General features: G+C 36.4%; 1 protein-coding gene across 2 annotated transcripts in view; it reads left to right on the plus strand.

The window, feature by feature from the left end:
- CTNNBL1 (catenin beta like 1) overlaps positions 1–13,409 on the plus strand; it is a 218,907-nt gene that overhangs the window by 58,836 nt on the left and 146,662 nt on the right. Inside the window, exons 2-4 of one of the 2 annotated variants that reach the window (XM_051979353.1) lie at positions 1,383–1,577; positions 6,340–6,446; positions 9,857–9,996. In XM_051979353.1, the coding sequence (XP_051835313.1) occupies positions 1,383–1,577; positions 6,340–6,446; positions 9,857–9,996 (442 nt within the window). The remainder of the gene's footprint in view (positions 1–1,382; positions 1,578–6,339; positions 6,447–9,856; positions 9,997–13,409) is intronic. The other variant, XM_051979354.1, reaches the window with a different exon arrangement.

The following is a 13,409-nucleotide window of genomic DNA, read 5'->3' on the forward strand; positions in this document are numbered from 1 at the left end:
CTTTGTAGTAGTTCTTCCTGTATAATCTTGAATATGCCATTTCTCCATTTGTAAAATAGAAATGTGGTAAAGATGAAAGGACCTGCTTTAGATCCCTCAGAGGCCAGGTGCTATTTCACTAGATGTTATTAGAGGTAGAAAGTCTTTTCTAGGTATGACTATAATAGTATGTCTCAAAGGATTGCATGAAAATACGTGTGTTGAGAGAAGTACGTAAAAGAGAGGTTGCCACTTGGTATTCATTTTGAATTTCATGATTATGGCACTGTTTTCTTTTTTCCTTTTAATCGTAGTCCACTGCCTTTTTCTTCTACCCCCAAAGAATAAACAATCCTGAAATCTGCTTTTCATGGCGAGGTTGCCTAACTTGGCTGCTACAGCAAGCTCACGCTAATCAGAATCACAGCAGGTCTGGTTTTATGAACCTAAAAGAATTAGTGCTCCCGAGAGGCTAAAGTTCTTACCTGCTGGGGAGCTGCAGATTTCCAGTTTGAAGACATTATTGTTGGATCAAGCAAGTTTTCTCTCTTTTTTTCTACGTGGAAGTGATTATATACTTTTTAATAGTCTTAAATTATTGGCATGTTTTCAACAGGTTTTTTAGGGTTGATATATAATGACTATAGTGGATTTTTATACTTATGGAAATAGGTTGTGATAATATCAAATTATTATCTATCCCGGGGAGACTGGGAATAAAGTGAAGAAAAGCAGGTGGTACCCTACAAACCAAATTGTATAATTTGAATTTGCTGAGCAATGTCATATGCTTAGTATAGCTGAAGCACCTGGTTTGTGGAGTCACCAGAAGCTTAATTATAAATGGGAATAGCCTTTCATCTCTGGTTTCTTGGGGTCTGTCAGCTTAGTGGCCAGTTACAAGTCAGCTATGTAACCTGTACAATGGAAATTTATCTGTATTAACAAATCACTGGTGTTCCTTACAGTGCCTAGCATCCTCTTGACAATTATTCACGAATGGCAAAAATTCACAAATGCTAAAATAGGGATGAAACGGAGAACAAATAAGAATTTTGCATTTCAGAGAAGATGGATAGAGCCAAATCAATTGCCACATATAAGGGAAGTTTCATTTTAATGAATGCTATTTATGAATTGCTACCTTACACCTTCCACCTTTTAAAATCGGGGGAAAAAAACAAAAAGGTCTGATCAGCCAAGCTGGAAACACAAAATCAAGTTTTGTTGCTATTATGGAAATAGCATTGACTGAAGAATCAAAAGTCATGGATTTTAGTTTCAGCTCTACTCCATGTAATTTACTGATCTGGCATTTCCTCATCAATAAAATGAGCAATTATATTAGGCAATTGCTAACTTCCCTTCCAACTTGGCATTTTGTGATTTTTGTTTTCTCTTAGCCAAACAGGGGTACAAAACGGCCCCGTGATGATGAAGAGGAGGAACTGAAGACACGGCGAAAGCAAGCTGGAGCCCGAGAGCGAAGTCGCTATAGGGAGGAAGAAGGAACAGCAGTGGAAGAAGCTGATGATGACAAAAAGAAGCTGCTTCAGATGATTGACAAGGAGGGAGAAGAGGAAGAAGAAGAGGTGAGGGTAAGGGTAAGAGCTGTGGAAACTTGGAGAACCTTGTCTTCAGAAATGAATTATGACAAAAAGTAGTATTTGTTATAATTCTTTTCTTGTGATAAATAGATGTGTTTTTTACTTATATTTCTTAAAATTCTTTGAAAACTTTTTTACTGTAAAGGAATCATTTTAATATTAATGCATCAGTGAATTAATAGTGAAACTAAAACAAACCCTTTACCTTTGCTATTTAAACAACTTTATTTTTAGTTTGTATTTGTTCCTCTCTGATATTTTGTTCAATTTGAATTATGAAAATTCATTCTTAACTGTTTGGGAGTTCTCTTATACTTGGATTGCTTGGATTATTATTATTATTGAGCATCTCCTATGTGGGAGGTACTATACTAGTAGGTATTTGAGTGGAATGCCTAGTCCTCAAAAGAACTTATCATAGAAGGTAATAAAACACAATAACTTTTATTTTTATAGTATATAAGAATCAGGTAGATATTTTTCTAGATCATAGGATTTTCAGATCACAGATTTAGAGCTAGGAGAGCCTTAGCTTTCTGATTAAGATTCTGATCTTTATTTATAGATGAAAAAACTGAGGCACAGAGAGGCTAAATGCCTTGTGTGATGTGACACAGCGTATCTGAGGTGAGATTTGAACTCAAAATTTTCTTGACTCCACCTACAGAGTCTTGTATGCACTACAGCATTACACTGTGCTGCCTTCATCTCAGAAATTAAATATAATTTGCCCAGAAGTACTTAGTTATTTAGTAAAGAAGAAGGGTGGAATTGGAGCCTAGCTCTTCGGTCTCTAAGCTCCATTGTTCTTTCTACTGCATTGTGCTATCATTATGTACATGTCTATGAGAGCATATATATGATACCGAATGGAGTTAAAAGTATGCAAGAGAAATCAGGGATAGGAGGAATCACTCTTGGTTAAGGGGATAAGGAAAGACTTTATGTAGGGGAGGGCTTTAGAGATAATCCTCAAAGGATGAATAGGGTTTTAAATGTCCTGCTTTGTAGAATCTTATGAACATATGGCGTTCCAGTCTTAAGGAGGGGACTAAGTTCTTTGACTCAATGTGAATTTAGCTAAAATTAAACTAAAAGCTAAGTTATAAACCAGTTTTATTTTTATGTACCATCTCATAAAAAGCTTTTCATCAGTCCTAAATTTGGAGTCTGACTCTCCAGGGGTGACATTTTGTAAATGTGTAGTGGGAAATGTTTTTTGGACTTCTCACAGTCCTTTCAAAATGCAGCAGCTCTGTGAGGATTTAGATGGCATGTAGTACTCTTCCCTCCTACCTCCTTCCCAGTTCCTCTTCAATCTGTTAGCCCTGCGGCAACAGTTAATTGGCGGGCATAATTCCCATGTAGGGCAAGGCCCAGACTAAAAGATTAGGATAGTAACTGTCATGGGTAAGTGGTTTCAAGCCTAGGAGACAGAAATCTAATGTGGGACTAGCCCTTCTCTTAAGGGACAGGGGAGAAGAGATCATTTTGTAAAAATGACACATGGATGGCTACAAGTCCAGGAGTTATTTTTTCCCTGCGACCAAAATCCCATTTGATGAAAAACAAGTGATATTTGCCACTGTGGAGTCATGTGACCTTGTAAAATATTATTGTCCTTTTTGTACTGCATCACCAACATTCATCTTTCTGAAATCTCCCTCTGGTTTCTGATGTTGAGCTATTGGTGATGCTGTTGTGGCTGATGGTAGAGACTGATAATTCACTATTCCCCTGCTGCTTGAGAGAAATTAAAGGAGGAAAGCAAAAGCCTTGGAGAGGCTAGGAATTGGGGAGATCTGTAAACTATCTATATTCTGGTATACTTTTCTCTTCTGAGTTAGCCAGGAAGAATAAAGGCTGTCTTTATCTGTGCCTCTTGAGGATGAGGTAACCTTTCTTTACCAATTTAGATAATTTTAGTAAAAGTTTAGTGATAGTATTGGAGCATTTCACCCCAGTGGCCAAATAATAGTTTGTTTTGGATATATAGATAGTAGAACTCAATAAATGACTCCAGAGACCTCTAAATAAAAAAAAAATTGCAAAGTTTAAAAAATATTTTTGCTTAAATGAACATATAGGTAGAGTTGTACCCCATTTCAGAATAGCTACCCAAATCAGAATTGGAATTTATGAAATTGGTAGGGAACTGTAATTTGTTTTTCAAAAGGACTGCTCTTAGGGTTTTCTTTTAAATAACAATTCTTATAAATTTAAGTATGTGTTGTGGTCAGGGCCTGTTTGGCAATGGAACTCAAGTCAGGAAGTTAATAAAAGAGAATGGGGACATATGGGAAGGATTGGAGCAAATGAAATCTATACCTTATTGAATCTGTCTTCCTTAAAAAAGCATAGCTCAGAAGCTGTCTCTTATATAGATCTCTCTTAATTCACTCTCTTATCCCAAGTAGTTGGAACCCACTCCATCTTGAAATTAATTGGTATTGTTACTTTATATAAATTTAGTATTTACATATCCACATTTATGGTTGCATCTCCCAACTAGTGTAAAAGATACCTCCTTGGGAGGAGTTATCTTAATTTTGTCATTAAATTTCCAGAACTTTATACATAATAGGAACTTAAATATTTATGGAATTGAATTGAATGTGAGCAATGAGATGGGAGCAACTAGACATTTTCTCTGATTTCCATGACCTCTCAGACCTTTTCAAAACAGTTGTGTGCTAAAGATCATGCTCTAGGACACTCATAACCCAAAAGAAGGTAAAAAAAATTGGTACCCCTCTACCATTTCCCACACTACCAGCATTAAGGCTGTACTATCAGGTACCTTTACACACAGATTAAGGCTTACAATAAAATCTAACTCCACCCCCAGATATCTTTTCCCTCTTTTCATTGCCATCTTCAAGCTATGGAAATTTGCTTGGGTAGTGACAGATAGCCAACTCATCAAGTGACAACCCTTCAGAAGTAAGAGCCTGCTGGAAGCCACAGTCCTGTAGACTAGCTTGGCAAGGCCACCAGCTGTTTGCTGGCACTGGGGCAGACAAGCCAGTAGCACCAGCAGCCACCCAAGTACCAGCAACTCTCTGAACTGTCCAGAGGGCAAACAAGACAATGTGTCAGTTGTTTAACATTCCATTGAGCTTAAGGGAAGGAATACAGTATCTAGCTGAAGTCAGTTCTGACCATCCCCAAATCACCTAGGTTAGAGACCTACGCCGGTGAATCCTGAATTACCAAATGTGGGAGAAGCCTGGACACTTTAAATTTCAGCCCCCAAGGAAACTACCATCAGAGGGGCCAGATTTAGAAAGTGAATAGGGAAAATCCAAGTGAAAAAAAAAAAAAAAGACTGAAATTACCTACGATCTCAGGAAGAAGTAAACTCAAAGACTTGCAGGTAATCAGCAAAGAAAATATTAACAACAAAAGGAAATATGGCTTCTTGATCTAGTAAATGAGTTCAAGCATCTATGAATAAATAAGTAACTACACAATAAAAAGAGATTATTCAAAACTTGACAAGATAGAGGGTATTACAGATTGTGAAAACATACATGGCAGCACCACAGCACATTATTCCTGAGTGGTTCAAAGGAGATCTGAATTTATGGCCTACATAGCAAAAATTATGGGCACAATAGACAAACTAAAATCCACAGTGGCAAATCTCAAAACAAAAGAGAATAGTAGATTGGGAATGCAAATACATAGAAGTGAAGGACAATCTAGGAGAAGAAAAGCAAAAATCAAATGGATTAAAAAGAATTGAATTAAAATGAAAAAAAAAACCCTAAAATAAAATGGTTGTAAGGAATCTCTAAAATGCTAATTTAAACATTGTTTAAATGCCTTTTTAGAAACCCATCTTTCTAGTGTCCTATTGTAGGCTTTCAGCTGTTTCTGTTTTTGAGGCTGCTTTGAGGTATTAGTTGCCTGCTTGGTTCTTGGTATTATGACTAGGAGACAACTAAGAGGAACAGTGGACACATTTCTAATAAACCATCAATAGAAATATTGAAGAAACAACAAAAAAGTGACTTAGCTAGTTTTATAATTATGTTTGTTTCAAATACGAAATTTGAATTACATCTTAGCTTTTACCCTTGATAATAGGAGACAGATAATAGAACATCAATTGGTAAGTCAGACCCTAGCATTAGTGTTAGCTTTACTTTTCATTATTAGAATGATCTTACTGAAGCTCAGTTTCCTCATTTATAAAATGAAGTTAGAGTTTTTCTTTCTATTCTCTGGTTCTGTGAATTTCATTGTTATAAATAATTAGCTTAATGATTCTTTGTATCACTTCTTTCCTCTTTGAGTATTTACTTGCTCTATGTGATTACATAATGCATGTTGTAGGGAAGATGTAAAAGAAACAAAGATATGATTCTTGATTTCCAAGAACTTGAGTTTATTGATTGTTATCTGAAGACGAGGAATGGGTTTGATCAAATCTTAGATTGTTCTTTGTTTTTCTTCCAACTCTCCTCTTTTAGTTAATCTGATTTAGTTAATATATTTCTATGTACAAAATGGTTTTTTAGTTGCTTTGGGGAATTCAGAGATGTTTACGACTTGAGTCTTAGCCTCTAGGATTTGCATTCTAGTTTCAGAGAAAAGATATATACTTTGTACTAGGGAACCAACAATATAAAGCATGATATAAGTGCCAAATGAAGTACATATAATAAATGAAGGCTAGTAGAGTTCAGAGAAGAAGATATCACTAAGGGCTGAAGTTGACTTTTATTTATGTGTTTATTTGAACCAGGATGAACCTCTAGATGAAAGCTCAGTGAAAAAAATGATTCTCACGTTTGAAAAGAGGTCCTATAAAAACCAAGAGCTACGGATCAAGTTTCCAGACAATCCTGAGAAGTGAGATATTCTCCTCTTTACTATTACATCTCTCCTATTACTCTCTCTCTTCCAGTTATCCATTTCCTTCCCTCTGTTTGCTTTTTCTAATTTTTCTCAAAGCCTTTGTTTTCTAATGAGAGCTGTATTCTTGGTATTCTTTGATGTTAAAGTTTTATTTGAATTTTTTTTAATTTAAAAATTGATATTAAAAAATGATAAAAATTGACTAGACTACTGTTAATGGTGAGGCAGCTTGGTGGCTCAGTGACTAGAGTGCACTGGACCTAGAATCAGGAAGACCTAAGATAAATGTAATCCCAAACACTTATTAATTATGTGACACTAAGTAAGCCACTTTGAAGTGAATTTCCTCATCTATAAAGTGAGCTAGAGAAGGAAATGGCAAACCACTCCAATATCTTTGCTAAGAAAACCCCAAAATAGGGTCACAAAGTTACATGTGACTGAAACAGCTGGATGACAAATATTAATGGTGATGCTATCATTGACAAAATGATGTAATTCATAACTGAAGCTGTTAGAGAGACTTTTAAGGTTAGGTTAGTCTCTCTTCTTCTTATTTTGGCTTAGCTTTTCCAAACTGTTTATTTTCTAAATTGTTTTTCCTACACTGGTAATTCACTATAGCATAGCTTATTAATAGGGTGGATTTTGATGTAATTTAGGTATATTTTGGGCCTCACCTAACTAGATTTGTTTGCTGGAAAGCTGAAAGGTCTTTAAGCAGAGACCCAGTAAACTATCTCATATTAGAGGGCCCATCTAACTAAATGTGAAGAAATTTTACCTTCTGATGTTTGGGTACCAGGTATAATTTTTAAGTGATAGCAACTAGTGAGATATAGCGGGATTGTGATATTCATTAATGGAAGGAGAACCAACATTGGTGATATTTTGGCTCTTTCAAAGTTCAAGGGAACCTAGACATCAAGGACTTAAATATTAGAGTCACAACAGAAACAGAACTAAAATCCATATTTTATCATTCCCCAGTCTAGGGTCTCTCTGCCACATCAGATTGTCTCAGAACATCTGGTTATAGTCTATTCTTGCATATAATATAAGTCAATGGCCTGCACGTGAAAGGTAAAAGAAATGTATCATCACTCTTGACTTACAAAATTGGAGGCCTTCAAACTCCATTTTACATGTTCACAGCTTTACTTATTTAATGCATTTTAACTGGCTTAGACTAGTATTACTTTAAAGACATCTTATGGAATGTGAAGGGAGCTCTACATTTGTTGTACACAACACTTAAGGGAAATTATTTTCAATGAAAAGGACCTATCAAAAATCATACCCTTTTTCCATTTATATAATGTATTCCCCTATTTTAGACATTGGAACATTCGAATACCAAATTTAAATGTGAAAAATATTTTTTGATGGCTAAATACAGTTCAAAAACTACATTGTGTTTTAACCTTGAGCTTTTGAATTCTTACTGGTGCAGTGTCTTTGGTAATTCTCTAGTCTCAGTGAGGTGCAATTAAGATGAAAATTGCTTGAGCATATTTGAATGAACTTCTCTGGATCAAGATTGGAAACATTTAAATTTATTTTTCCTTAGATGCAATTGTCATTTTGATCGCATGCTCAGAAATGCCTCTTTTCATTTGAGTGCATTTAAAATACAATAGACAATTCTCCTCATGTAACCATCACTTTTCACTCTGTGCCCTTTCCAACCAATACCATCTTCCCCAAGGATATACTTTTTGCTGTTGAACTTTGGGCAACCTTTTTTGTATGTATTGTTTGTCTTTTTCAGAGTTATAGTTGTATTATTTGGTTGTATGTGGTAAGCTCCAGTCAGTCAGAAATCCTTACAATCATCTTTTGTTTCCTTTGGAACCAGTACTCACCCATTGCAGTTGCTTTGCTGGTCAATACTGACACTGGGTCTATGGTTAAGAGTACTTTCGGATATTTGCAAAACATTCATGGAAGCCGACAGTTGACACATTCTCTGTTATACTGGAGAGTCATTGACTCCTTCATAGCTTGGCTTACTTACTGTTGTGATGTGTATTTTTATTGCTTTGCTATCTTTTCTCATTTAAGCCCTTCTACCTAGCAAAGCACCCATTGTTGGATATAAGCCTGATGCCCAAAACAAAGCCTTTAGGCTACTCTCCCTCTGAGAATTTGCCTAGCAGAGTCACTGCTAGTTGTGGATTTGTAACCTTTGTTTATTTTTCTGGGAGTTTGTTAAATTTTCAAGTTTTTAGTACCAGATCATATATTTAGGGAAAAAATATTCTTTTTTTTTTTAAATTTTTATTTAATAGTTACTTTATATTGACATTCGTTTCTGTTCCGATTTTTTTTCCCTCCCTCCCTCCACCCTCTCCCCTAGATGGCAAGCATTCCTTTATATGTTGGATATGTTGCAGTATATCCTAGATACAATATATGTTTGCAGAACCGAACAGTTCTCTTGTTGCATAGGGAGAATTGGATTCAGAAGGTATAAATAACCCGGGAAGAAAAACAAAAATGCAGATAGTTCACATTGATTTCCCAGTGTTCTTTCTTTGGGTGTAGCTGCTTTTGTCCGTCATTTATCAATTGAAACTCAGGTCTCTTTGTCAAAGAAATCCACTTCCATCAAAATATGTCCTCATACAATATCGTTGTCGAAGTGTATAATGATCTCCTGGTTCTGCTCATTTCATTTAGCATCAGTTCATGTAAGTCTCGCCAGTCCTCTCTGTATTCATCCTGCTGGTCATTTCTTACAGAACAATAATATTCCATAACATTCATATACCACAATTTACCCAGCCATTCTCCAATTGATGGGCATCTATTCATTTTCCAGTTTCTAGCCACTACAAACAGGGCTGCCACAAACATTTTGGCACATACAGGTCCCTGGGAAAAAATATTCTTAATCTCTGTTCCCAGATGTAACTTTTATTGCTGTGTGGAACTACCTGTATTCTTTACAACTTCAGTTGTATCTCTTCCATGAGATTGTAAGGTAAAGAGTAGAAAGTTAGTGGATAAGCTAGGTAGTTTATGTCCAAGGTAATGGATTGGATTATAGCTCTGTGGAGTAATGATAGCCAACTCACAGGACTCTATGAGCTTTATTTGATGTTGTAGAATGCTTTTAATGCTAGTTTGTGACTGAGAAGGAAGAGCCACGATGTAATGAGATCTGAATCTAGGATTGGTTTTTTTGTAATGAAGAGATCAATTTTTCAATTAAACTATGTGAAAGTATAATGTTTGAGTGTGCCTCTTGGTTGGTCTGTTGTAGATACTTTGACAGATTCTCTCACTTTTTAGGTTGTGCAGATATTTCTTCTTTAGTACTACTACATCATAAAGGTGATAGGATATGCTTTTTGATGGGACTTTCCACTAATGCTATACATTTTTATTTTCATCCACAGGTTTATGGAATCTGAACTGGATTTAAATGACATTATTCAAGAGATGCATGTGGTGGCAACCATGCCGGACCTATATCATTTATTAGTGGAGCTAAATGCTGTGCAGTCTCTTCTTGGACTACTTGGACACGACAATACAGATATCCTTATTTCTGTTGTTAGTAGAAAATTGGCTACTTTTGAGGTGGCTATATTTAACTTCTCTTGTAGATCTTATCTGATTTTTCACAACCTAATTTTCTGTTTCCTTACTAATTATCTCCTGTCTTGAAATTTATATTATTTTTTGTTCATTTTTTGTCTATTAATACATCTTAATCATTCTCTTATTTATCCCCATTAGTTCTTAGATTTTCTGTCATATCTTTTTTCATGTGATAACTAGCTTTATTTTTCATAGTTAGGATTTGGGGATTTACAATAGAGACAAGTGAGATAGACTTGTAGTTCTTCATCTACCCACCAGGATGCTGCCCTGCCCTGGCTGCCTGCTTTGCTGGTTCCTTGTATGCATTTTCTTTCATGGTGCCTGGCCTGTGAAAAATGCAGTGTGCTTTTCATCTACCTGTGCAGAAGGGACTTGTAAATGTGCAAGATCCTCAGGTGATTTTTTAAAATATGGACATGTATTTAAGGGTTAGGTAAACGTTCATATTATATTCTTTTTTATTTTCAGCGGTGGGAAACAAGAATTGTTAGCCTGCTTGACTATAATATTCTTAGGTGAACCTTTTTCTGTAAGTTTTGTTAATCTTTCTGATTAACATCAGAAATCTCATAAGATCATGTCTAAATAGATTCTTTTCTTACTGATAATTCTTATTGAAATAAATCAGTGGATATTCTTAATATAAGCTTCTTGGGAAGATGATCTTAAGACATTTCCACTACTTCACATAAATTTTTAATGTGATAGCATTAAGAATCTTTTTGCAGATTATAGATTCACAGTGTAACAAGACTTTGCTCTATTTGACACTTTTGACCACAAATATTCTATAGTCCCTAACAGGCTAACATGCAGTCCTCAACTCCCTGGAGTAGGGCCTAAACCAGATGAAAATTTAATTGAGAAACATTTCACAAAATAAATAACAATACAATAGAACACCCTACCATATTTCCCCGATAATAAGACACTGTCTTATTTTTGGACAGAAACCACCAGAGGGCTTATTTTCAGGGGAGGGCTTATTTTAATGAACATTGAGAGCAATTTTAATAAACAGGTAAATGTGAACAAAAAAAAGTACCTTTATTCAATAATGATCATGCCATCTTCTTCAACAACATCGTCATAAGTGTCCATACCCTGAATTCCGTCCTGGATGTCTTGCGCCTCTGTTTCCTTCAGAAGAAGTGGACCCAATCTGTCATGTCCAGCAATATAGCTCTCTTTAAATGAACATGTTTTGTCCAGGTAACCTGCTCATAGTGCCTTGGAGCACAGCTGTCAGTAATTTTATCCCATGACTTCTTCACCCAAGTCACGACTTCTTGTAGACAGGGCTTCACAAAGTTTCCTTGCTGATTTTTTTCCATTCTTTTTTCAATGTAGTCATTGACTTCCATGTGCAAATGGTCCTTGAATGGCTTGTTTATTGCAATATCAAGGGTCTGGAGATAGACAGTCATTTCTGCAGGAATCATTACTTGATCTATTCTTCTCTCTGCAAGGAAGTTCTTCATTTCTTTAGCGCGGTGAGTGCTGGCTGAGTTCTTCTTTTATCCTCCATCATGCCCCCTGAGTTGTTCTTTTATCCTCCATCATGCCCCCTGAGTTCTTCTTTTATCCTCCATCATGCCCCTTTTATCCTCCATCATGCCCCCTCACTCCAGCTTACATACCGGGTTTTTATGTTATCCTGCCTCAGCTCTCCTCCGCAGCACTGCTCTTAATGGCGCCCGCAAGCAAATCACTGGGGAAGAACAGGATGATGCGCTCACTGCTGCACCTCTGATTGGATGCAGCTTGGAGCGCGGCGTACGTTTCACCAGGGCGGGGGGAGGGGGGAAACAGACGGTGCATACAGAGGGTACCATAATGTAGCGTGTAGCGCAGGAGATCACCTTCACTACAGTACCAATCTCAATAGGGCTTATTTTTGGGGAGGGCTTATTTTAGAGGAATCTTACACAGTAAGGAGAGGGCTTATTTTTGGGATAGGTCTTATTATCGGGGAAACACGGTAATAGATAATGCTAATATATGGTTTTCTAAATCAATATGAAGCTTGCAGGAATCTTTCTGTTTGTTCAGTGGCTTCCATTTCTGTTTAAATTTTGAACCCAGGTCCCCTGGCTCTAAATTTCGTTTGTGTTCTTTAGTGTGAAATAGGTGTCTGGGAGAGATTAGTGTGTTGTGATACGAGAGCCACCTGCCAGTGACTGCTGGAAGTCTAACTCAGACCTGTAAAATGGATCTCTTCAGGTGAGAGGATGATGATGATACAAGGAGACTGAGAGGCAGGTCTATTCTCTGACCTCCCTCCACTTCCCTCTGCCTCCAATTTATTTCATTCCCAATCCACAAGGAACACCTGTATAAGTAAAAGCTGCCTTACAACTCCTTCAGATATTATGATTCACAGCTGTGGAGGCTCTAGAAGAATTGACCTGCCCCTTCACTTAGGCATGGGTCTTAATCAGGGTTAATGTAGTATGACCACAAATTAACCTGTAGTTATAGATGCATTGTTTGAGGCATTCTGGAATAGAAAGCATAGTCTGGAATCTGTATTTGAGCCTTTTAAGTAACTATTACAGACATTGTGATAGAAACTTTCTGTTGTGGGTGTCTGTTCCAGTCCTTCAAAATTTATTCTAATTTCTTGATTCTAAGGGATAAATGGCTTAAGGATTTAGAATGCACCCCAAAAGGCATGTAATTACTTGGATGGCTTTTGTATTACCAAAGTATTGCCAAAGTTGTTCTTAGAAATATGATTTAGAAGGTTCTCATGAATCTCTTTTGCGAACTCCAAATAATAGTAGTGGCTTTCTTAAGACAATGACATTTTGCTGATTCACCAGCTTGGTTCCTGCTGGGAAGAAGACTGATACAGGAAATGCCATTCTATTTTGGCATACATAGGAAAGGCAAGGGCACAGATGTTCAAAATTGTTAAGTTCTGGTCTTTAAAAAAGAAAAAAAAAGTTATCCTGTAATAACTTTGACAGACTGCTGTTTTCCTCCTGCTTTCTGATGGCAGAGCTATTTCCTCCCCTGTGTTCTAACCTTCTCCTAACTGCCATAATAGTGTTTTGTTTTTTTAAAAAAAAGATCTGATTTTTAATTATTCTCTCCATCACATTTAAAGCTTGGTTGGATTTTTAAATTGGTTTAATCTTTATAATTAGATGTAGCAATTAGTATATATCTCATCTCAAAATGCAGTTTTTCTTTAAAGCAGTTTCTGGAAAGGATATTCCTCTTGACTTGCTTCTGACATAACCTTGATGAGCTGGAACTCAAATCTCTTAGCCATCATCTACTCTGCTTTCTTGTCCTATCCATGATCTATAATGGAAATGATTTTCTAGGCACCCAGTT

Source organism: Antechinus flavipes, chromosome 2 (genome assembly GCF_016432865.1).
Source record: "Antechinus flavipes isolate AdamAnt ecotype Samford, QLD, Australia chromosome 2, AdamAnt_v2, whole genome shotgun sequence".
Classification (NCBI taxonomy): Eukaryota; Metazoa; Chordata; class Mammalia; order Dasyuromorphia; family Dasyuridae; genus Antechinus; species Antechinus flavipes.